Below are 25,971 nucleotides of genomic sequence, written 5' to 3'. Positions count from 1 at the left end.
TCTTGTAAACTACTTGGGCTCCTCTCTAGTGGGCATTTCTATTCAAATGCCTCCTTGTTCGCTGTTAACCCTCACTGGGCTACTCACATAATTGGAGCTCCTTCGTATCCCAGTGGGGCGGAAGGGGAAAGGAACAGTTAGAGGCTTGGGTCCAATATTTCCCCTGCTGCTGCTGCTTATTAAACCTTTTAAATTCCCTGCTGACAGAGTTCCAGAGAGGCATGTTTGCCATAGCCATAAATGATTTACCAACCTGGCACTGAAAACCAGTTTCCAGGCTAATAAAGACAGCCCCCAAAAGCAAGAATGCTGGAGTATGGATTTGCTGCACTCTTCAATGGTATGTGGGAGACTATCCTACTTTCAGACTCAAATTAGCTTCCTAAAAATGAAGTTGCTTTATTGGACACAGCCCAGCGGACTGCTGAACACACAACCTGGTGTACTGAAATACTATGCATTTAATGGGGTTATGTCTACAACTTCGGTGCATTCAACCCATCGAGAGAACAGCTCTAGGCACGAGAGAGGATGTTTTCCAATAGAGTGGGAGCATTTTTCTTGGCCTTTCCTGGCTTTTTAAACTAAAAACAGGATTTGTGCATGGACCAAAAAAGCAAGAGAAAAAAATCTACTATCATAATGAAAAAGACTGGGTTTTTTTTTAATTCCAGTTCAGGAAGGAAGAGAATCATCTTGCAAGTTAATATATTCTGCTCCTTTTGCCACTATAATCTACTTCTGTGCAGCAGGAGCCCAAGAAACACTTTCTGTCCCAAGTGAAAGGTGAAAACTCCTTGTAAGTTCTCTTTTGAGGCACACGATTCAGACAGTCACTTTAAGAGATTCGGAATCATTGTCATCTTCCGTTTCCAGCGTGCCCAGCGTTTCTGAGCTGCTCTTCGGGTGGAAGGCTAGCTGTCCCTGTGCCAAATAAGAAAGGATTAGGATGAAACAAGTTAGCACAGACACCCATTTCTCACTTCACACCGAGTAACCCATGGATGTACGTTGACAACTCCCCATTTTAAATTCCTCACAAAAGGGAAAAAAGGACAAAAGAGAGTAAATTTCACTGTGATCACACTACGGCAAAATATACCTTCTGTTCATTGCAAAAAACATGTGAAGGCCAAATTTAAAATAAAAAAAAAAGTATGTTGCATGAGTTACAGTGCAACCATATTCTTTCTCTCCTTATTTTCCTCCCCCCGCCAGGTTCAGTTTAGAAAAAGGATTGAGTACAACACAGTCAGGTAAGTGGCCACAAAAGAGTAGCTGTCTTTGGCAAGAAGTCACCGCATTGACCCTCTCTGTCACCTTCTGCCCATTTCGCTCTGTCTCATAAAATGGATGTTGTTGGCGCTGTCTGAGAGTTCTGGGTATTGCTCCACTGAGATCACAAAGTAGCCGTCATAGCCCTGCACCCGGCCCGTGTTTAGCACTTGCTGCTTCTCCCCTTCTGTCCACGAGCGAATGCCCTCCTCCCCATCCCGCAGTCTCTGCTGCTCCCTGGCCCAGGCCTGGGCTATGGCACGTTGCCTGGCCAGCTCCAGCACGCGGGCTTTCTCCTCGTCCAAGGTGGTCCCATAACGGGTGTTTAGACACAGTGCTCCATACTGGAGCTGGATGTCCGTGTAACGTCTAGTCCTTCCGCTGAGTATTGTGTTGATCTGGGACACTGTAACGTTCACGCCGTTCTCCAGGGTTCTCCGCCCGCCACTGAGGCCCAGTATGGACAAGTCGCTTTCTGATGGCCCTTGCTTAACGAAATAATGTGTGTCCACTCCCTCGATGGTGAAGTGCAAGTTCTCCAGGTAGTGGGCGTTGTTCAGTATGGCTGCGATCCGGCGCCCGTCCTCATTGGCCACACTGATGATGTCGGTGGCCACACGCCCATCCTTCATGGCAAACTTGACCCCTTTGCCAAAGACAGATCCTCCTGAGGCAAAGTTCTTGTTCTCCTTGACCGTCCGGCACCCAGCGATGCTGGAACTGTAGATCTGTTCAAAGCGCTCTAGGGTGACGAAGGCTTTCAGCTGTTTCTGCACTTCACACTGCACTCCCAAGATTGACTGGGAAGGGAGAGAAGGAGAGAGAGAGACACAAATTAGAAAGAGATGCCGGGGGACTGAAAGCACATTGGAGAGCAGAGAAATAACATGATAGGATCCAATGAGAAGAGCCAAAGGGTTCTGCTTCCTCTAGCTACTTCTTAGCGTTGGTCTGGAAAATAGTCTTTCTTTTTAATGAAACAACTGATTGAGATTCCTGTGCTTGCAGGCTATTCTCCCTAACTGCCATCATGCCAGGACACTGAACTGAATGTAACATCATCCCTTTGAAAGAGTGGATGCTGGGGTGGAGACAGACCCCAGCATGGAGGGGAGATTATGGTTTAGTGGTGACAGGGAGAGACAGTTGCATTCTACCCCACTCCTTCTGTGACCTTGGGAAAATTAATTGCTCATGCTTCAGTTTTCCTCATCTGTAAATCAGAAATGATTCATAGCTGATTACCGGGAATCTTCTAGTGATTAATATTTGTAAAATGCTTTGAGGAAAGGTGCTCAATAAGCTCAAAGTATTTAAATAGTAGCAGTTTCCTTCTGTTTTAACCTGGTTTTGATTCCACCCTGCACCGTCCTCCAAGGCTGCACATCACAGTGTGATCCTCACTCTGGCCAAAACACTCTTTTCCAGAGCCCCTCAATGCCACTTGAAGCATTGGCCGAAGTGGATATTCAGGCCAAAGTGAGGTGCTAACAATCCCCTCCCCTCACTGATACAGTGCTCCCAGTCTTCCTGTGGGATCAGGTCCTTGGCTATTAGGACCCAATCTTGAAGCTCAATTTTTACAGAGGCAAAACTCCCATTGACATCAATGGGAGCTCTGCCTGAGTAAGGACTGAATAGGGACCACAACCTGAGATCACCTGTAGACAGTTTTAATGCAAAGTGACTTTTGCTGTTAGCAATTAACGGAGCAAATGCCCTGAGTGATTCAACGGCTTATCATTCCTGCAAAATGTCTGTAGAAACATACTCATCCATTGACAGGAGTGCCGTCTTCTTTCCTACTCCTGTCCAGGAACAATTATCTGCTCAAATTTCACAAAAGCGAGACGATGCCGTAACAAAAGTCTCCTATCCCTGCCAAGGGCTTAATTCAATAAGGTAACGACAGCCAGCATTAAAAATAGGTTACAGAGGAAAGGAGGCCACCCTCACTTTTTTTTTAAAGTGAATTTAAGAGCTGTGAAAGTTGCTGGCTTAACAGCCCTGGAAGCTGAACACTCCTGTTTTCCTCAATATGCCTTAGCCCTTTCCTGGAGAGACCCTTTTTCGGGGCGACAGAGGACAATTCAGACTCCATGATTAGTCTAACTTTGGCGTCTTGGCTGAGTCAATGTTAATTTACATGGGGCTGTTATGAGCACCTGTCACTGAGGCATGTGATCGAGCAGATGCCCTATTTTGCTGTTACATATTCGATTTATAATATTCTAGCAATGAGAGGCTGAACGGCTACAGGACCATCTAGTGAAGGATCTCAATGCTTTTTACAACAATGAATGAGGTTAGCCTCGTAATGCCCAAGAGGGTATATTAGCAGCCCCATTTTAGCCACGAAGAAAGCGAGGCACAGATGATTAAGTGACTTGCTAAATATGTCACTAGAAGTTTGTGGGAGGCCCTGTGAGGCTAAATTCTACCTTGACTATCCCCTGAGCGAGACACCTGAAAGCAGCGGGGTTGTAGGCGAACTCCATTAGGACACAATGAGACCAGTGATAAAGAGGCGCAAATCCAATCCTTTCTCCAACATGACCCAATATACGACTCTACAGATGTAAATGCTATGAACTCCCAGAGGGCCTGATCCCGAGTGGGGTGGAACAGCTGAATCTCCTAGTGACTGACTGCTCTGGGATGAAAGGTGTTGGGTTAAAACAACAAAACCTCAGTCTCTGGGTGCTGCTCAGGAGACTGACTAGAGACACATGCTGAGTCTGCTCTCACTGAAGTCAAAGGAGATTTTGCCACTGACATCAGCAGCATGAGCAGGTCCAGTAATGAGCAAATCCTACATGGCTTGAACGGGCCGTGAAAAATGTGGCTGGATAAGCTTGTCCTATCGCTTTGGTCTGGAGGAACAGGTTCTCTGGGGAGGTTCTAGCCTGCCCTCCTTTTCTCAGGCTTGTCACAGAACAATAAAAGCTATGCCCTGTGTCCTGAGCTATTTCAGTCGTCTCCCTGTCGTGATTAGGGAGGGAAGAGGGGCAAGACTAGTAAATCCCACTGTTGTTAAACCCGTTTTGGGACTCAGAGCTAAACTGCATGGAGATTCTTGTAGGGTGGGACCTGGTTTTCCTGTTCTTCAATGTGTATCCCAGAACTCAAGATGATGAAGGGCTTGCTAGACCAGCCTTCCCCATGCAGTACTGGTCCCTTCCATTTATATGTAGTGCACTGTCTGGTCTAGTTCTCAACAGCCAGGTGATGGGCCTCCCTCACGAGACTACTGAGTAGTTTACTTCATTTCACTGAGAGGAAGGGTGCTGGTGTTCTGGATGTCCAGCCAAACCATGACCTTTATAGATGCAGCCCCACATGAGATTCTCCTTCACTGGCCTCGCCATTTAATTCTGGACAAACAATTCTGGGTTCCATATTGACAAAGTGCTAGTGCCCTTCAGAATCAGATGCTCTGGAGAATTTGCATAGCTGCATTTTTTCCCTTCTCCATTCCTCAGCTGTTCTGATTACCAGCTGGCGTAATGCTGGGTTCCTTATTAATCAACTCCGAGGTTCTGCTGACACTGCAAGACACAGCTGAAATGTAACTTTGCCCCATCCTGCCATAGCAGAGCAGGGCAGATATTCTCTGAATCAGGGAATACTCAGGCAGATGGCTAAGTTAAGGTACAGACAGACTAAATGTCCTTGTTTTTTATCACCAACGCAGGCCATTAAATACTAGATTTAAAATATGTGTTTAGCCTCCTTTGTGTTTTTAAAACACACGTCTTTTCCTTGACATAGTAATACACAGCCTTTGTGAGGTTCATGACGTGACATAATGTTCACTGACTCATATGGCCATCATCATTCAAAAATAAAAAACAAAACCCAAAACACATCTGGACATAATCGCTAGACTGAGGTTTAGTGGGAGTGCCCATGATATAACAGCAATAGCACTTAGCACCTTTCATCTAAAGATCACAGTGTACCACAGGACCTCAAACATCTTGCTCGTTTTGTCTGTCTAGCAAGCACCATCTCTTCCTTTAGCATTAGAAAGCACCTCACCGCAGGAGTAATTTCAATCAACAATAAGGAGGTGCAGAGAAATGAAGGGACTGCCCCAAGGTCCCACAGTGAGTTGGTGGCAGAGCCAGGAATACAAACCAGGTCTCCTGACTCCCTGTTCTGTGCCCTACCACTGGACACTGCTTAGAGCTATAATCATTCTAGCCAAGGAGTAAACTGAGGGGTTGCCTCTGAGCAACACAAGGCACTTGTGCTGGCTCGCAGAGGGGCTTGGCTGTGGTGCTGCTCTACCATTCCCAACTTTCGCTACCCAGGGACACAAGTTTGCAAACTGAGGTCTTCCACATGGCAGCGCAATGCATTATCACTCATCATCATTAAAAACGACTCGGTTAGCTTGAAAGTGAGTCCTATAATATGGGAGGACTTTGAAAACTGCTTAATTTTAAGATCTGATGACCTTGAGTGTATCCCTTTAATAACAGAGTGTATTTGGGAAAAATGATCTTCATATATATATATATATACCTCAGCCTGTATGCTACACTGTGAAAAGGGGGGAATGCAAACAGATTATGCAGAGTTCAAAGAGACAGCATATCCCTGCCTTTGAAATGCTCAATCATTTCTGTTTCATCTGACAACCCATTTTAATGAACTAGCAAGGAAGAGAAACATAAAATTACCATCTGAGCTGAAGATGGCATGGAGCAGAATTCTCTAAAAATGCTGTAGCTTTTGGCAACTGTAACCCAGAGGTACAGTGTAAAAAACAGTATTAAAGCAGGAGGAAGTTGTGGTGGGATTTATTGGTTATTTTATTTTAATATTTGTCACTATACACAACTGACATCTCTATTCTGGGTTTGTTTTTCCTTCTGATCTTTTTTAATCAGATGCCCTTAGGTGACATTTTACTTTATCTAGTAATGACCCATTGGAGACTGATCTTCATTGTTTGTTTGCTGCTGTACAGAGCTCAAGAGAATAGTACATTACAGCTAGCTTGGAATAGCCACTTGTATTTTGTCTGCAGTTCTTGAGGATTTAAAATACCACAGCTAGCTTCTACCATCTCTTGTTTTGAAATAGTGCCTTTCACTGTGATACCTAAAGCTTTCATTTCCCATCATAAATAGCCAAGATGTGAAAAGTTAAAGAAATTTGAACCCGTTTCCTCGTTTCTCCTTGTACCAATATACCATGGGTGTATATTTCCCTTACTAAAATATGGGCTTATTGTTGACTTGCTGAGTCTAGGCTCTGACTATGGAAACTATATGGAGTGACAGTAGCATTGTAGACTCAGGTAGGTATACTATGGGAGCTCAAGAACTGGGGAGAGGCACTGAGACCTCAGTTTGTGCCCAGTACCCCAAGTAAAACATCTTTGCATTAGTTACACCAGAGACTTGCCTCCTCTATGCCCCCTGACACCACTGGAAAGGGGTGAAAGTGGCCACTGGGTAAGTAAAGGAGCTTAGTTTGGCTTTATTACGCAAAATGATCCAGACACAGGGTAGCAACTGAGTCTGCTTTGTACTATGACTGCAACTGTAGTGATCCACAGAAAGAGAGGAGTGTCAATAAAAAAGCTATACAATAAAGTGGCGTAATCTGTTTAGTTTATCTAAGAGAAGATCTAGAGGTGACTCCCTCATGGTCTCCAAGTACCTACATGGGATAGAGATTTCTGATAGTAGAAAATTCGTTCATCTACCAGAGAAAGGCATAATGAGATCCAATGGTTGACAGGTGACTCTAGAAAAATTCAGATTAGAAAGAAGGCACAAATTTTACCAGTGAGGGTACTTAGCCACTGGAACAACTTATTTAGGGACCTGGTGGATTCTCCATCACTGGCAATATTTAAGTCAGGACTGCATGTCTTTCTGAAAGATATGCTATAGGTCAAACGAAAGTTACGGGCCCAATGCAGGGACTCTTGAGTGTAATTGGTTGGCCTACGCTACGCAAGAGGTCAGAGGAGATGATCTATCATTTGTGTTTCATCTTACAACCCATTTTAAGGACCTAGCAAGGAAGAGAAACAGAAAATTACCATCTGAGTTGAAGATGGCAGAGAGCAGAGCTATGGTTCTTTCTTAGCTTAAAAATCTACTGATCTGATTTTTGAAGGTGCTTGTTTTGATAATTTCAAAATGTTTCTTTACAACTTTGACCTTTAATTTTTTTAACCTGTTTTTTTTTAGTATAAAGTAATTAAAATAACCAAGAAAAAATAAATAATGAAAGAAATTACCTAGAAGAGTTTCAAAACTTTTTTTTTTTCAGTTTTTTTTTCCCCCCCGGAATTGGGAGAGTTGTCACACTTGACCCTTTATCATGAACAGGCTTGGTTTTGACACACTGGCATTTTCCAAGAAAAAACACGTTTTGTCAGAAAATTCCTGACCAGGTCTATGATTTAGTTGCCGAGCTTTAGGCCTTTAAGTTTAAGTCATTCAATCCAATTAAAACAGACTTAGTGCTTGGAATCTCCCATCGCCGTGGGCGAGGGAAGCATTATGATCACCACTTTGTAGATGGAAGAAACTGTTGCATGAAAGGTCAATTTCTACCCGGTCGTGGTAGGCACAGAGCGCTCACTTGGGGTGGAACTGGTGTGGCTTCAGTGTGGAGGAGGGGCAGAGACAGGATGCAGTGAGTTTGTACAGGGACTGTGCACCTGCACTGCAGAGCCCAGCTCCATTTGGCCACATGGAGGAGGATGGAGCAGTGGCAGGCCCGGTCCGGAGATCTGTCACTATGTCGACTCCCTCGGCCTCCCCCATTTCCTCGAGGCAGAAGTGTTAGGGCCATAGGGGCTGCAGTAGGCTCGGCGGGATCTGAGAGCACTGCAGCACCACCCTACAGAGATTCCCAGCATCCAGCCTGGGCTCTGGGGAGAGGATTTCCCCCCACGTGACACTGCACAGAACCCAGAGCTCCTTAATCCCAGTCCTGTGCATGAACTCCAAGGCCGTTTCCGTTTTTAACCCCCGACAGAGAAAAATAAGGTGGTTCTTGTTGGGGAAAAAAGAGTTGGCCCCGTTTTAAAGCTGACGGGATGGGCAGAATGCACTCCTGATCGATCAGATTTGGCAGGCCGGAAGAGTCAAGCCTTGTGGGTGTGTGGAGGATCCTCACCTGGGGAAGTTACTTTAGAATACACAGCAGCCTACTTCATTCCACGGCCAAAACAATACAGATCAGCCTCTGCCTCCGACAGTGTGCTGAGGAAAGCCAACAGCTGAGCTGGGCTACCCTTCCCCTGCAACCAACGCTACAGCCAACAAGCCCCAGGTATCAGAGCCCCAGTGCTCATGAGACCAAGAGCAGTATAGTTAATGAAATGATGACTGATTCCAGCCCCCGGGCCCCCGCAGACAGAGCTGTACGAGCGCCCGCAATTACTCGGTAATTCAACAAGACGAAAGGGAAAAAGAAGCAAAATTGGATTCAGGTGCTGCAGCTTTGCAATATGCCAGAGGTCACGAAGCATCCCCTGCTGGCCAATAACATTGAACTTGTTCAACAAACAATTTAGTGACAGCCCCACAGTCACAGGCAAAAAGTGCAGCACAAGAGAGTATTGGATTTTAAATGTCACTCTGGAGCTGCAGGGGGATAACTAAGCTAAGCTGAACCTAGTGCAAGGTTTATGGCATGCTGGATATTTCCGAGCTGGGGGATGCTCAAACTCAGCATTAGGTCTCCAACCTCCCATCCCTGCAAGGCAAGTACAGCCCAACATTATGGAAGGAGATTCTGGGATCCTGTTATGTGCTCCGAAGATAAAATGCAGTGTCTGTGAAGGGTTACTTGCCTGGTTCTTCTCTATTATTCACCCTTCTCCGAGAAGGGAACTGATTCTGATCTGTTAGGCCATTACAGTGATGTGAATCAGAAGTCGCTCCACTGGCGGCGTGGAGTAACTCAGAATTTACATTGGTGTAACTCAGGGAAGTATCTGGCCCACTGAGATCTGGAATCCAAGGAGTCAGAGAAGGGGAAGATCTGTTACACAATCTAGTTGATACCATTGAAACTAATGCAGCGTTGTCTGCAACAGTATATTTTCCAGTGCCTTGCCCAGACTAGTTTTAAATGAGCCCAGTGATGGGACGTCCACCACACACCTTGGAAGGCCATTGCACCGTTTAACCAGTCTAACTTGCAGGAAGTTTGTCCTATCCACTGGAGAGTGCTGGCTCTGAGTTTGTGCTGGGCTATTCCTAGCAGGAAGAGAGCAGTAGGCAAGACACTTGGGTTTTAAGTGACTTTTGTTTTCAAGGTGCTAATCCCATTTTGTGCATGCAGTATCGGCCACCAAAAATGAACTACAAGCATCCTGATTTAGGCCTGAATTAGTGTACAGTGATTTGGGACAAAATCAAGCCAAGTAAAATTTAAGCTGTCAGGAATAGCTTTCTTATGGAGAGATCTTTTACACTGTGGAGTAATCTCCTAAGGGAAGTAATGGGAGTTCTTTTGCTTTTAAAACCAAACTGGACAAAGCACTAGAAAATATATTGTAGAAAACAATTCTGTCTTGGGGCATGGGTGGATGATCCAACAGGTGTTTTCTATCAGCTCTGATTCCTTGGTTTAGGGAGCTAGCATGTGATCTGTGGTAACATCACATTTTTTTAAAGAAAGAAAAACAGTACAGATTAGTTTTGTTCAGCAATCACCAACAAGTATCACAGAAAGGACCCACGGCTGATAAAACCTTCAGATGGGATTATTTAGTCACATTTCATTACTGAAGTGGGGGAGGGACAGCAGCTACTTGCAGGCTGACTTTCATTCAGGTCCCTTGAGCATCTGCAATAGCAGATTGATTTTAATTTCTACAGTGAATACTGCACCTGGATCGCATGGTGACAAGTGCCATGCCGGTGCCTAAAATAGACAGACTACATAGTCACATTGCTCACCTTGCTATTGTCCCACTCTTGGGTTTTCATCTGCGTGTGGATAAGCTCATATGATGGCTCCATTGCATCTGTATCTGGCTTGGGATATCCAGGGATAACATTGTGTAGTTGGAAACCAAAGGTTAGCAGCCAGCTGTTGACATCTGGGATGTGAGAGAAGCATAAGTAGGATTTTATTGTTATTTGTACTGCAGTAGAGCCTAAAAGTCCCAGCCACTGACCAGGACCCCATTGTGCGAGGCGCTGTACAAACCCAGGACAAGACGACAGCCCTGGCCCCAAAGAGCTTACTACATTTCATGCATATGAGTAACACCATCAGAAATGATTATTTAAAGTATCACATTCCAAAACTATGGAGGATGAAGGAAATTACCAGAAAACCAAACAGCATCCAGGCCAAGTCCTCCACTTTTCCACACAGCTGAAATATACATTTTGTTAAAAATGTTAAAGGCCAAAGCAATCTTTCTGGCTCCAAAACTTCTCAGAGTTTGTAAGGCATCATGTCCAAGAATGGTGCTACGCAGAGCAAAAAGGAACAAAAAATATAATAACAAAGGTCGAGCTGCCTAAGGATTCAGATGCTCTAGGTGGCTTTGAAAAATCTCAGCTTTAATGTTGGTCACCCGGAAGCATCCCAAGTGGTTTATAGGCTATGGGATAAATTGAGGTGCTCATGAGACAGGACATAGAGGTAGGGAGTAGCAGGGCAGAAGTACTGGGCACTTGGGGCAGGGTCTGAGCGGGGGCTCATGATATACCTCTTAAAGATGTATCCACTGCTTGTGTAGGTAAAAGCCACATTTTAATTTAGCATAGGTAGGTTCCTATAGTAACATTTTTTTTTCAGTATTGTTTAAAAACAGCCTCCACATGATCATTCCATTTGCACACATTGGGTCTGCCACAGTCAAACTGACCTGCTCTTACATCGTGAGCAGCGCCATGTATATGATGGTCAAACTCAGTGGCGTACCGTTCAGGAAGCTCTTTTATTCTGTACTATGATAGAGGGGGAATGTTGGAACCAGAAGGGAAGTGATATGAAGCCCATTGCTTGGGAAGCTGAAAATTATACTGGAGAACATGCTACTAGATGAACCACAGGGAACAGTCCTACTTGGGCAGGAAGACGGACTCAATACCCTGGTAAGTCTTTTCAGGCTCTAACATCTTCGATTCCAAGGCTAACAGGAAAGACAGCCGAGTGAGTAGCTAGCTGGAGAAAATAATAACTCACTTGGCTAGCTCCTGGATCTGCCTGGCAGCAGCATATAAAAGACTTCCCTATTTATCTACTTCAGAGCATATGATGATTCTAACCTTGCTTATCTCTGTCGACTCCAGAAGGAAGGAAGGAAAAACGGACACTACTATAATCACCAATAACCTACCCATCATTTATCCAGCCTCTGAATACCATCCTTTGCTGGGAAAAGCTGAGGGGATGAGGGTCAAAGTTTAATTAACTATCAGCTCCCAAGGGGTTTAGGACTTCCATATTGTAATTAGCATTGTGTTGGTGATTCATTCATTTCAAGCTCCAGTGTATCAACAAGAGGTTTGCTGTTCATTTCATCAAATTGAGTTGACACTAGTGGGACATTCTGGATGAGGGGATTTGTTCAAAAAACATGGCTTTTTCCCCGCATGAGTTTAAATGTGTGTTTTTGAAGAGACCGTTGGAAAAGCATTAGGGATGGAAATGACAAATAATGTGCTTCCAGATGATTGGAGAATCAAAAGCCAAACAAACACACTATCTATTGCTTGTTTTCTTGCAATCCAAAATGTTGAGTTTGGGCGTGGGTCCAGAAAGCCCTTGCATTGATCTGTGTGGAAAGAGGGATTGCTGTAATAAAAACACTTCTCTCACCCCACAGACTGTTTTAGAAGCGTCTTTGGAAGGAAGGGGAGGTGTGTGCTTGGGGGGGGGGAGGGGAGGGGGGCGGAATAAAGCTTTGTTTGATTATTTTTTTCTTTGGTGATGAGGCATCCCTGTTTCCAAATCCTCCTAGTGTGAAATGAACAGCTTTGATATGCATATTCTGGACCAGGTGGCCAGGAGAACAAAGTAAATCTATATAGGGCAGAAGTTATTCACCAAACATGTTCAAAACAGTGTCAAAAGGGGCACAGAGTGGGTTGCTGAACAGCAGGAAAATATGTAACGTCTGAAAAGATTCGATCCAGTCTTTGTTGGTTGCTTCTCACAAATCTGACTTTGAAAACATCTGTAAACAGGATTTTCTCTTTTTTTTGGGTGGGTGGAGAGAGTCAGTTGGAAGGAACAGGAAAAAATAAGTAGGTGGAAGGAGAAGTTAAGAGAATGGGGGGAAATATTAATTTGCCAATGGCAATGACACCTTTTTTTCTTTTTGAAAGAAAAGTACATTTTGCATCACAGTTTTTTTCAGCAACAGTAGCCCTGCCAACACATTTCACAGCACATTCATTTGAGGGCACTGAAAGAGACTGCTTAATGCAGACACGTGTAATGGAAATGTCAGTTCAATCCATCAGGCTTCCCGACGTTGGCAGCAAAGCTCTGCGTCACGAAGTGTACGATTGCTAAAATATTCACGTTGAACAATGGGCCTCTCAGAATGTAAATACCTGCTTCGCCCACTCTCCCTGCCGCACGCTCCCAATTCCTACACACGAGCTTGGAAATCATTTACTGGGAGACTGAGGCTGGTCTACTCTGAAAATAGTGTAGCTACGTCTCTCCGGGATGTGAGAAATCCATAACCCCGAGAGATGCAGCTATGCTGCCCGAACCCACGGTATAGACAGCATTATAGCTAACTACTGCCTTCCAGGCAGATGAATTAACTACAGTGACAGGGGGAATCCCTCCCATCACTGTCGTGAGTGTCTACACTGAAGTACTATAGTGGCGCAGCTGTAGCATTTTAAGTTTAGACACAGCCTGAGGCTTGTATCATTGGTCTGCGTGCGTGCACCTGCATGGCCTCAGTGAGCCAGAGCATGCGAAGGGGTGAGGAAGGACGCTGCCCCCCTCAGTATATTGGCAGGTGTGAGCGCAATGGCTAAGGAATCCACATCATATGCGATGTGCAGCGCAGAAACCTGGGAACGTCAATGAGAGCTCTGTACACGGACGGATGTGCAGGGTTGGACCCACTAATAGTCAGAATCCTTTCGGCGCTGTCAGACATCGCAGAGGACTCAAACAAGGCTCTGACATTCCTGTCCATCATGCTGTTTGCGGAGCGGCTCCCTGGTTTTGTTTCATGACTTAACTTTTTTATGAGGATAGGTTGTTGGACTATTGTTCAGCCCCCCCGCTCTGGAGGATGAAAATTGGAAGCTTCATGCCATGGACACACCTTTGCTGCTCTAAAAGGTACTGAAACATGAGAGCTTAAAATCTTGGCATTAACGTTAATGCCAACTCTCACGATTTTTTCATGAGTCTTGGAATATGTGGTGGTGTTCTTAAAGCCCCAACCCCTGGAGTCAGGTGATTGCTTGAAAAGCTCAGCTTTCATTTCAAAACAACAACCATAAGCTTCTAGCCCTCATGGTTGTGGGGAAAAGCTTGAAGACATGTATCCTAAAGGCTCTAAAAAGAATCTAGAATTTTCTATTTTTAAAATCTCACGATTTTAAGTTCACTAATGATTTTAAAGGTTGGACTCCTGATTTTTGAATGCTGGGGTAGCCAATACTGTTACTGTATACGGAAAAGCAGATTTAGGTCTTTTTAGAGGTTTTTAAAATTAATTATAATTTGCCTCTCCCTAAGAGTTGTATACAGTTGACTCATGGTAACTGAGTCACCTTTTTTTTTTTTATAGACAAGAAGATACAGAAAAGAGTCCTGATACAATATTTTAAAACCCTTTAAAACAGCTTTCCTGTCAAATATGTGGCACATGCAGAATACACAACAGTGTGGTTGTTAAAAAGGTTTTGTCTGTGCTCATTTGGAATGGCCTACACAAACACACACACACAGAATATATATTAGAGAAGTAAGCTCGTTAATTCCATCTGATGAAATCGTATGATCATTAGCTGTGAGTGACTCAGGTCTCCTAGAATCTTTCCTGCTGAAATAAATTCACTTTGGGGAGCCATTCTTCTCACTTTTAAACACCTGCTTAGTGGATCTGTTCTGCTTATTGACATTAAGAAAGTCCTTAATCTTTCCATATTTAGATATGAAATTTAAGACACAATACTTGTTTTTGCTGGCTTTTAACAGGCAATTGTTTACTCTGTGGGGTGGATTAACTGTATTGCTATTTTAAGGGGCTCTATAATGCCTTGCTACGATAAAAGGTTTAGGTTGCTGTTGCCATTTTGCTGAAACAAGCCTATATGCAGCTTATAAACGCAAGCAAGTCTCTACCGCAAAACTGTGTTAACAAAAGTTATCCATATACAAATGAGAGGGGTTATCGAGACGTTGATCAGAAACTAAGCTGGCATTGTTTGAGGAAATGAACAATCGGAAACAAAATAAAGGGAAACATAAAAAGAGCAGGAAGGAAGAAAAAAAGAAAACCTGTTGGGTAGATTAGCAGTTCTTGGCTTAAATTTTTCATGAGTACTGTGTATGCAGCCAGCGATCCAGCTGTGGAAGGGTTAAAGGTGACCTGCAAAGGAAAAATATATTGGGCTTGTGCCCTCTTTTGTTTATTTATGTGCAAAGAAGAACAGAAAAGTTTGGTGTGTGTTTCTGTTTTTTTAAATTCTGTTTGTTGTTTTACATTAGAAATTCAGGCCGGTTTCTAGTCTGGAAGACTCTATTGCGTTTTCTTTTCCTTTCTAAAGAGAAATTCAGTCCCTGTCTAGGCTGGAAGACCCTACAATGGATGGATCGTTGAAGGAGAAGAAACCTATCCACCACCTGAGCAAAAACCAGCTTGTGTATACACTAATTAAAAACGAACCAAGAGAAGTCTTACCTGTCATGTAACATTTGATATCCTGAGCGTTGCTAATAGGGTTGTTGTTTTTGAACATATAAAGGTTGAAAGGCATTATGTTGTTGCTGCTCAGATGTTTCCACATATCATGATCTGGGCTTGTCCATCGCCCAGCTAACACATCATAGTCTCGCCGCCCCATGTGGATGAGCTTAGTGAGGGGGTCGTACAGACCTCCATGGTATCCGATGATGACCTGGAAATTGGGATTGGTGTCCATGTAGATCTCCCCGTATGCTGTGTACAGTATCTGCTTGATCATTAAGCCCGTCCCGCTGAAGACTGCCAGAGGGGTCCCGATGTTATCACAGGCTATGTAGAACTCATCTCCGCTGCTGAGCTCCATTGCAAAGAGGTGGCCTTGGAGATCATAGTAGAGGGAGGTGATCTCGGAACTGGAATGGTTGTACAAATGGGTGACCTTAGTGGGGTTGGTCAGGTCTGCATAGAAGAACTGTAAATGGTGGCCATGGGCAGTTTTGCTAGAAACTCTTCTTCCAAGGCCATCATAACGATATTTCACGCTCCAGCCGCTCGCTTTATTGTACGTTTTAATGAGCAGGCCTGCTGAGTTGTACTCAAAAATGTCATTCCCCCTTTGTCTCAGGAAGCCATCTTCGTCCATTTTGTACTGCACATCCCCCAATCTCGTAATCCTGTCCCTGAGGTCATACCTTAGTGGGGTGAGACGGGCACTGTTCCCAGGACTCAACAAATGGAGGTTTCCATTGAGGTCATAACTGTAACGCCAGAGCGGTTTGTCATTGATAGACACTGTCTGCAGTTGGCCATCAGCATCGTACTCATAAGAGTACCTCGTTGTGTTTGCATACGGTCCGACCTTCAGTTCCTTCTTCACCACTCTCCCCATGTTGTCATACTGCACAGTCATCCAGTACATGAGCGACCTGAATATTTCATACTGGACCTCCTTCATCCTGCCATAGGCGTCAAAGTGCTTAGTGTGAGTCATGACAGCGGTGGTGATAATCTGATTGATGTCATAGTAGATGACCCCAAATTTACCAAACTGCTCCGTTTTGCCTGACACATCATCGTATCTGTAGAGATCGATGGGTAACGGTGTCTCGTTGATCACTGCTTGCATGCTGGTCACTCTGAAGCTGTTATCATAATTGTAGTCAAAGCGTGCGTTCACCATGCCTTCCTCGGTGAAGCGGAAAATCTGACGGTCAATGAGTGGGCCTATCTGCCTGTATCTGATAGTACAAGTGAACCCTTCATTTTGCAGGTTTATTGTCTTCAACATGCCAGCAGTTTCATCATAGGTGAAACCAATCTTAGTAGTATCATAGAGCATTTCGGCTAGCTTGGACAACTTGCCATACTTGTAGAGGACACGCCTCCCTGTCCCCAAGTAGAAGGTGTGAAGGAGCTGCCCTTCCTCAGTGAAATCCTGAATGACGGAGGCATTGCCCTCTGGAGGCCGGTAGATGTTCCTGTAGTATCCGATGGACCGGATGGTTTCTAAGGTCTGCCGGGCGACATTAGGCATGGTGACGGATGACAATCGATCATTCTTATCAAACTCAAAGATGTACTGTCTCTGGCTGTGGAGGAGTAGCACCATGGACTAGAATTGGAGGGGAAAATGAATGAATTATTTTCTTAGTTTTAAGGCATGATCATTCTAAATTTTTCAGAGAGGAAACTATTTCAGGACATGGGTTGTCTAGCCTCCACCTCATAGTGCATACGTGGCCAGCATAATTTAAGTGACCTGCAGACCTCACAGAGGGACTAATATGTGGCCAATTGCCATCTGGACACTTTACTTGGTTGATCCTCTCCTTTCCCCTCCCCTCTGTCCCTGTTTTATACTGTTCAGCGTCAGCTCTTCGTGATGGGATTTCTACCTTATTTGGTGTCTGTACAATACCCAGCACTTAAGACACTGGGGGTGGGCACCAGAAGAAATAATAATTATAACAATAACCTTAAGTAGCGAGAGGTACACACACAGCGAGAGACTCACTTCAGTGTGAGCAGATGTGGTCAGAAGAGAATGAGGAAGGGTAACAGGTACTGGTGTAAGGTTTGGACTAAAGGCACAGAACCAGGGACCCCTTGTTAGGATTGATTCAAAAATACCCCAGCCAACTCTCCCAAGTTCACTTCCCCATTTGCCACCATGGGGCAAACAGCTTGACAAAACCAAACAGGCAACCCCTGTCTGTCTGCCGACAAAAGAAACTCATCTGCTACTAGCCACTTATCGCAAATTTTTTAACCCAGTTCCCTAACTCACTTGCACGTAATGCACATACCGGAATACAGTTTGATGCTTTATCCTCATTTATTATTTATATCATTGTAGAGCCCAAATGCAGGACCTCACTGTCCTAGGTGCTGTACAAACACATAGGAAGATACAATTCCTGCCCTAAAGAGCTCACAGATGGATTAAAAGGAGGATGGATGATATTATGGTTAAATCTCCTACTGATCCCTGCAGCGAAGAGAAAGGTATTTCCCACCACCAAAGAGCATTATATAACCGGCTAGGTGGATTGGTCTCTCTCCTTCCCCACCTGCCCCTGCCACACTTACTTCCTATGGATCTTTGCAGAAGGCAGGATGCTAGACTTTATGGACTGTTGGTTCTACATTGTGTGGAACATCCAAAATAAGTCCCTACCGTACTCTTATCTTTATTAGCACTCATGGTATCTGTAACTTGACTAGAATTGAATTTGTCTTTACTGGAAGCATTTTATTACATCCAGCCCAGCAAAGGACTATTGCATCTAAATAATCAAAGCTTTGGAGGGTCAAAACACATGCAGAGAGGGGTGGGGTTGGGAGGATAATATTGCCCTTTGGGGATACTCGGTGCTAACTTTAGCTGTCATCTGGGCTTAGTTTCTACAGTTATATGCACCTTAAAATAGGTAGATTACATAGATCTGTGTATTAGACTCTAAGGGTCAGATCCTCCATTGGTGTAAATCATTGTCACACCACTGAAGTCAAAGAAGTGAAGTCAATTTATGCCAGCTGAGAATCTAGCCCTAAGTTAGCAAACACAGTGAGTAGCCATCAGTAAGGGACAAGAGGACATATACCTTCTCTAAGTAAGTGTAGCTCCATGATTTTCCATCAGCAAAGATCCTGGATATAATTCTGCCAGCCTGATCGTATTCCATCCTTTCTGACATAGTTCCCCTCTGGATCCCTGCAATGTGTCCCCCTGGGGAATAAGTCACGTTAACTCCATTCAACCTGCTGCTAGGAGACCAGAGGCTAGGTCTGCCTGCTTGGTCATACAGGATCCGTAGAGTGAACTTGCGATGGTCATCATAGATTTTTTCTGTTCTTGTCACACGATCAAAGTCGAGGGACAGCAGGTTTCTGTTGTGAACCTAGAGGGCAGACGAAGAAAGAGAATTAGAAAGGCACAAATGGTTTTATGTGGCAAATTATAGCCTCTCCCCCACCAAACACGCCTTTGGATCAATCCCAGTACTACACAGACCTATGCATTAATTGTCTTAGGGCGAGATTTTCAAAAATATTCATTGTTGGCCTAACTCTGCTTCCACTCAAGTCAACTGGAGTTGTAACTAGTGACTTCAGTGGGTGCACAGTTAGGACAGTGTTGGATGTACCGCAAAACCATCACACATCCTTTGCTCACAAGGGGCCTAGAACTACTGCAGCAGAGATGACGTCAATCTGCATGAAGATATGCTGATACAACTTTGTTGGGGAAACTTGCAAGGTGCTTGCCTGAACTGTGCTGGAGTCATCCAAGTCCCTTGCTTTCATGGATGTCAAAGTTCACACACTTAAAAAAGGACATGGTATTGAGTCATTGTGGTTGCAAACGCTGCAAGGAACAGTGTGGACGATTCATCAGGTACAACTCGCCTCTGGAGTCAGTCCTGAATCAACTGGTGGTACAGGCTTTCCTATGAAATGTAATATGGAGGCCCTGATCATCTGTAGTCATTAAAGACCTCATGACCCTATTGCCAACAAGAGTGGGGATTGTTAACCCCAATGTCCTGGCCAATCCCACCATGGGTAATTACATTCCTGTTGCTTCAATTCCCTTTGCACTTTCAGTTGAAGGCCAGATCATATATATTTCAAAGGTAAAAGGAGAAATGTATTTTTGTTCAGAGACCGTATCCCAAAGAACTACAGATAATAACAGATAATACACTACTGTTTAGCTATGTGTGTCTACGAATTTATAAAGCCACATTACTGTTGTATCTAAGCATTGTGCAAAACCAAAAAATACGCACATTGAGAGCTGGATGGTAGGGACAATTTTCCATCCTACTCTGGATAAAATCAGGACTCCTAAATTGAATGAGATGTGGTTCTCAGCCCTGACCTAAGTTTGATCTGGGACTGTTACTTTTCAGTACACTTCTGAATTCCCTGTGGTTCTGTTTTTGGGAGGGAAAACAGAGTTAAATAGCTAACAGTAGAGGGAAGAGAAATTATTTTGTCTAGGCAAAAGGAGACAAGATACAGTTTGTCAATCAAAATTTGAAATGCAGGAGTGAGAACTACAGGAAGGCTGTTCCAAACAGTGAGAGAGCGCACAAGCAGGAACAATACTGCATGGCATTAAGCAGAGAAGGCCAGTGCCAGAGAGGACAGAGACTATGAAGCAGGCTGGAGATAAGTCTATGGATGGTTCTTAGAAGCAGAAGGGCAGTTTTAAAGTGGATCGTGAAATGCACAGGGTAGAGAAGAGTTGACTGAAGAAGGAAATGATGTAATGGTGCTTTTGTGTGAGAAGGTGGGGGGTGTTCTGCACATGATGGAGTGTGGAGAACTGGGACTCAGGGAGGGCAAAGGAGAGACTCTCAGTAGCTGAGGTGAGAGAAAGTAAAAGGCATGGATGGGCAAAGATGGAACTGAGGCAGGAGTGTGCATGTGCAGGCAGAAGATGAAGATCTACAGATAAAGAAGATATAGGAGGAAGAGGAAGAGAGGGCAGTGTTGATGATAACACCAAGGTGATGGATAACAAAGGTAATGGAGGGTCTGACTTGAGGAAAAGAAAAGGCTAATGTGGAACCAAGGTAGATAATGCTACAATTAAACGTGCAGCAGTGTTGAAAACAGACTGTAAATGGGTAATGGGAGAAACGGGAAATCAGCCAAAAGCCCAGCCTCCGCTTCCCGCAGCTCCCATTGGCCAGGAATGGTGAACCGTGGCCACTGGGAACTGTGGGCAGCTGTGCCTGAGGCTGGTCAATGTAAACACTTGCATCTGAAGAAGTGAGGTTCTTACCCACGAAAGCTTATGCTCCCAATACTTCTGTTAGTCTTAAAGATGCCACAGGACCCTCTGTTGCAATGTAAACACTGTCTCGCGCCCCCCCCCCCAGTGGATTACCCTAACTACCTTGACGGGCCACGTGCGGTCAGTGGGCCGCAGGTTGCCCACCAGTGCCGTAAGTCTTTACACAGGCAACATCCCATTAGCTTCAATGGGAGTTTGCCCAAGTAAGGACCAAATACGGACCTCTAGATCTGGCCCAGTAACAATATGTTATTTCCTTAGATTTATAAATCTAAATCTTGTGCCAACCCTCTGTCCTGTGAGCTTGACCCTGAACGATACTGAATGCTGTGGCGCATCAACGCACTTGACCGTGGGACAGATTTTTAAAGGTATTAAGGCAACTAACTCTTATTTAAATCAATGGGAGTTCGTCACACAACTACCTTTAAAAACTGGTGCCATGTACTTAACCAGAGTCTTCAGGACTGAGATCTAGGTGGGCAGCCCCTAAATTTTAATCCAAAATATACTCTTCCCACCTTTATACGTAATTAAATATCCTCCAGTTAATGTGAGGGACACTAACATAAACCCCAGGCTCGCAGCCCAGAATAGATCAATAAAACAGGTGAGCCTGCTTTGGAATTGCAGTGTCACTCATTACCAGCATTTACTTCTAACCTTCTTTTTGGGCTCCCGTAGCTAAAAATATTGTCAAAATAATGCGCATCAACATCCTCTGGGGCCAGCCTTTGCATGCGAGTTATAAAGCCCTGAAAATGAGGATTCATAATGAAAACGCAGAGGCAACCTTAACTATAAGAGTACAAATGGCACGTCTGTAATCAGAGCTCCATCCCCAGGGGTTGACTGAACACAGTTGCACAGAGAAAAAATATTGCTTGCATGGAATTCCCATGGCAAATAAGCTGTGGTTATCGGTGTGTCTGAGTCTGGGCTGGTTCTCTGTATAAATATTCTGGGGACGAGGTCAGAATGCTTTAATTGTTCGGTAATGGTTAGTAACATCATCTCCGAGATCTCTGCACTAACGCAGGCTGTGATGGGAGGTAGTGTTGTGACAACTAATGTTTCCGTGGCTGCTATCTTGCAGCCAGCATCCTGGTGAATATGAGACTATTCTCAATGGGTGCTTCCCTGGTTAAATAAATAAAACGGATTAAGCCGACAGCTCTGTAATTGTCAGCCATCCCACGTGCTCCACCGCCAGAGATTATTTTACATCCTTCTTTATTAAAAAGTTCATGCTCGTAAAAAGAAAAAAAAATGAGCTACATTATCAGGAGCAGTGTTCTAGCTAACACTCCAATCTGGGACGGAGCCTGCGCACTGCCTTTTGTTATTGGCGGAGTGGAGTTTGCAGCCAGCCGACCAGCAAGGCCATCAATCTGTTGCGCCGATAGGGCCAATTAGAGCATGGAAGCTTTCATCGAGTCCGTGCAGGATATGTAAAGGTAAAGGTTTGCTGCAAGGGCTGCAACCGATGCAGCAAACAGTCAGGTCAGCAAAGCTGGAACTACGAAGAAGGCTGACAAACACTGTTACATGCAGTGGATCAGTGAAGCTGAAAATTAACACGTGTTAAGGGCCAAATCCTCTCCCCTGTGCAAAGCCTGAATATCCAGGATCCCCGATGGATAGATTCCTTAGCTCTTCCTTCCGCAGGCTTACAGAGGGGTAGATCAACTAGTCTGTGACTACTCTTGCACCATGCAGCCGGCACCCTCAATACGCTGGCTATGGCTCGTGGATCAACATATTATTTATTAATTATGTTTATTATGGTAGCACCAAGGGACCAACTAAGAAGGGGGCTGGACACTGTACAGAGAATCCCTACCCTCAAGCGCTTCCATCTAAGCAGATCAGACAAACAACAGGTAGACGACAGGGATGGAACGTACAAAGCAGAGCGATCAATGTGATGGCAGCAAACATGTTAGTGTCACATTTCCCGCCTCCCACCCCCACAACAGATCCACCAGCCACACACTTTCCTCTCCCACTTGTTAGCCTTTCATGAACAAAGGAAGAAAACAGAAGGACGGAAGCAGAGATTTAGGGGGTGTCTATGCATACAGCGCTGCAGCAGCCCAGCTGTACCGATGCAGCTGCGCCTGGTGAAGATGCTCTACGCCGACAGGAGAGAGCATAACAAAAAGAACTAGATAAGTTCCTGGAGGATAGGTCCATCAATGGCTATTAGCCAGGATGGGGAAGACATGGGTGAAAGCTGCTTTGAACCCCAAAAGGCTTTTACACAGCTGCAGGGTTTGCAAGCCTGTCTATCCTTAGAGTACAGCTTGTTTGGTAATTTCATTATGTATTACATGGCAAAAGAATATTGGAGCCAACTGATCCACATGCACAAAAGCAGATTCTGATGAGGGGGGTTAAGATGCACATGCCCAGCTCCCAGTGACTTCTGCTTGCCAGAATGTTCTCTCTTGGTAATGAAGGAAACTGAACGGTCTGTGGTAATGTTCACGTTGGCGGACGAGGTCAGGGGTGGCTGAGCTTATACAGGCAGAGTGCGTGTTCATTTGAGTGAAGAGTAGAAATGACCCAGGAGTGGCCAGGGGCACACAGCAGGAAAGAGGAGAGGATGAGAAGCAAGGAGCAGAACATTTATATTCTGAGACCCTGGGTGTTATTATTTACTGCCTAGCCCAAGTGTGCAGAAATAACTCGAATCCCAGCTCTCAAGTGACATTAACCAACACTTTGAGCATCACTCTCGGAAGGTCTGATCCTGCCAAGGGCTGAGCACTACCCCTTAGCTGCTCAGAGCCCTCGACTCCAGGAGTGGCAGCTCATACAGCAGTGTAGTCAATATTATTATTACAGCTTCATCAGCAATCAGCAACGGAATTACAGGCTTATGGGGGTAGATCTTTAAGAGGCTCTAACTAGCACATAAAATACATTGTCCTGTGCACAGCTGTGTTTTCCAAACATGTCATTTACAAGCACAGAAACTCTGCGCCCCCCCGAAAGGGAGAACAAGAGTTAGAAGATGGGCTTTTGGTGTGCGTGGCATTCTCCGTAGGTACACAAATGCACATTCCCAGCATCCCACAGACTCAGCTCCTCAGTGCAGTCAGCAGAGTGGCAAATTTAAGGAAATAGGAAGATTTTCAGAGCCTGCATGTTGAATGAACAATGAGGTTTACAAATTGCCCTTCCTCAGACTTATGTTCAATCCAAGTGACTAGTGCAACTGGAAAGACATGTGCAGCTTTGTGCACCTGCGTTCTCATCTGTGCACTTAACGTGCCCGTTATGTATGGTTTGGATGTGTGGCATTTCCCATAATACACAGGACCTGCAGGGGAACTTGCAGTGCTATCCATGACAGCTCAGTCAGGACATAGGGAGATATAATAAAGGCTGTCTCAGCTAGGGATACAGATAGAACTACAGGGTCTGTCCATCCTCCAGGCTCAATAAAAAATCCCCATTATATTCATTGCAACTGGGTCCTGCCCCTCTCTACCACGAGACTGAGTATGTCTGAAAGATAAAATCAAGTGTCGCCCCCGCTGCCTGTTGCTCACCCTCAGCCTGCGTCCAAAGACGGTAACCTGCCCCCTAGCTTGCTCCTTCCGCTGCCTCCACTCAACCAGATTGAGGCCATTGTCGATAGGCAGGGTCACGTTCCTCTTCCCCACCGTCGGGTTCACGGTGCCAGCCAGCAGGTGGGGCTCAGTCTGCAGTGCTACTTCCATGCCGTTAGCAAGCATCAGCCTGAGCGAGCCATCGGCGCCGATGTAGTAGCTGTTTCGGACTTGATCTGGAGAAAGGTAAGAGATGGGCTCAAGCCAGTGATTGATGACAGAAACCCATATTTAATTATTTTCCTTACCTGAGTTCTTGCCAAGCGTTTTGATGACTTTTAACACTCACCTTTACTGTTCACCATGAATGTCTGTTTGGGAATTGTCCATTTCTCTTTCAAGTCTAGAGAAAGTTTCACTTTCTGGACTGCACACACTTGCACAAAAACTGTTATGCGGGTTAAACAAGACTACAGGGGAATAATGTATAATACTCTGTCATAGTATGTGTGTTCAGGTCTCCCTGTAGGGGCTGGCCGCAGCAAGGATAAAAGCCCGCTACTCTCTTAGCTAACAGAGTTACTCCTTTAGCTCACATAGTGGGCGGGTGGGGTTTTGCTGCTGAAGGTCCTGAATTCTATCCCTTCTGAAGCTCATGTGTGTTCACTGTTCGTAATTTTACATCCTAAACAAATCCTGAAACATCTGTCTCTATATCTGTACATAGATATGTCATTCTTGAAAATATGTCTGTTTATATTAAGTCTTGTAACCTCCTTTGGTGGAGACCAGGTTCTGCAAGTGGAGCCAGCTGCTCTCCTCAGCCTTGTTCCTCCACCTCAAGGATTCTCACTGTAACTCAGCGCTAACTGCTTTCCCAATGACGTGCTCCTGGCTACCCTGAAAGAGGATTCTGAGGGACCAACAGTTGCTGTGGGAGCTGTGGGTCAGGCGAGTGCATAAGCACAGGGCTTCCATATGGCCTCCAGTGGATCCTGAAAGGGATCTTAGCAGTTCTACAGATTTCACGACTCAAATCCCATCAGTTCAGAAGTGGAGGGGAAGGGCAATATTCCTGCTTTCCCTCCCCAGGCTCCCCCAGGAGAAAACCAGGCAGAACCTCCATCAGTCAAAATTCACAGTTTCCAAGCACCTAGCGGAGAAGCCTTTGGAGCGTTTGGGCTCCACTCAGTGGGAAAGGGTTGTTCAAAACCCATTATGCAGTGCATGCCAGCTCTGCAGCTCCTTCGAAGGCTGGGGAACGCTCCCATCTCTGTCTCCCTGGCTGCTGTAAATACCTAATTGTGAATACAAAAATCCCTTTAAAAATTCATGAAAACTGTTTTTCCATTTTGAAGCAAGTTACATTTGTTCACTAGCTGCTCTCCTGCAGCTCGAGGGGAAATCAGGTCAGAGCAAAATTATCATCTCTCCTCAGGCGAGGATATATTGGCAAATGGCACAACTGGATACAATTAGGAGAGGAAGCCTAAAGCTGGCTGGTCTCTTTCATTATGGGCCTGATCCAATGCCCTCTGTAGCCAAATGGAGTTTTCCAATGATCTCAGCTGGACCAGATAAGCCAAACGCATGCAGATAACTAAGCGATGGACTGACACTATTACTGCAGTGATACTGGAATTTACCAGTGCGTATCCAAGTACTGCAGTGATCCAGGACTGCAGCTCCAAAGCCCGTTGAATATCTAAATGGCATAGTTAAAGCCAACAGGAGTCTTCCCATTGACCTTCAACAGGCTCTGGATCCGACCCGTAGACACCAACGCCTTGAGACCCCAGGGGCACTGGAGAGGTAGACTGGCTAGGGCTCCCTGATTCTCAGCTGCCCAGACTTGGCATAAGAGCTGCAGCACAGCAAATTTAACTTATGCCAGTGGAGAATCAGGCATAGCAGAGACTCACTCTGCTCCTCTGCTC

The 25,971-nt window shown here is 45.0% G+C and overlaps 1 protein-coding gene across 12 annotated transcripts in view; it reads right to left on the bottom strand.

The window, feature by feature from the left end:
• Positions 1–653: 653 nt before the first annotated feature.
• The window catches only part of TENM4 (teneurin transmembrane protein 4), a 763,612-nt gene continuing 738,294 nt past the window's right edge, over positions 654–25,971 (bottom strand). For all 12 annotated transcript variants that reach the window (XM_065595842.1, XM_065595866.1, XM_065595862.1 and 9 more), the window contains 5 exons: positions 24,035–24,270; positions 18,271–18,567; positions 15,164–16,778; positions 10,221–10,363; positions 654–2,075 (listed from right to left, as the gene is read on the bottom strand). In XM_065595842.1, the coding sequence (XP_065451914.1) occupies positions 1,317–2,075; positions 10,221–10,363; positions 15,164–16,778; positions 18,271–18,567; positions 24,035–24,270 (3,050 nt within the window). In that variant the 3' untranslated portion in view covers positions 654–1,316. The remainder of the gene's footprint in view (positions 2,076–10,220; positions 10,364–15,163; positions 16,779–18,270; positions 18,568–24,034; positions 24,271–25,971) is intronic.

Source organism: Chrysemys picta, chromosome 1 (genome assembly GCF_011386835.1).
Source record: "Chrysemys picta bellii isolate R12L10 chromosome 1, ASM1138683v2, whole genome shotgun sequence".
Lineage (NCBI taxonomy): Eukaryota > Metazoa > Chordata > Testudines > Emydidae > Chrysemys > Chrysemys picta.
Note: the sequence above shows the minus strand (reverse complement) of the source record. Positions and strands in the feature narration are given on the sequence as shown.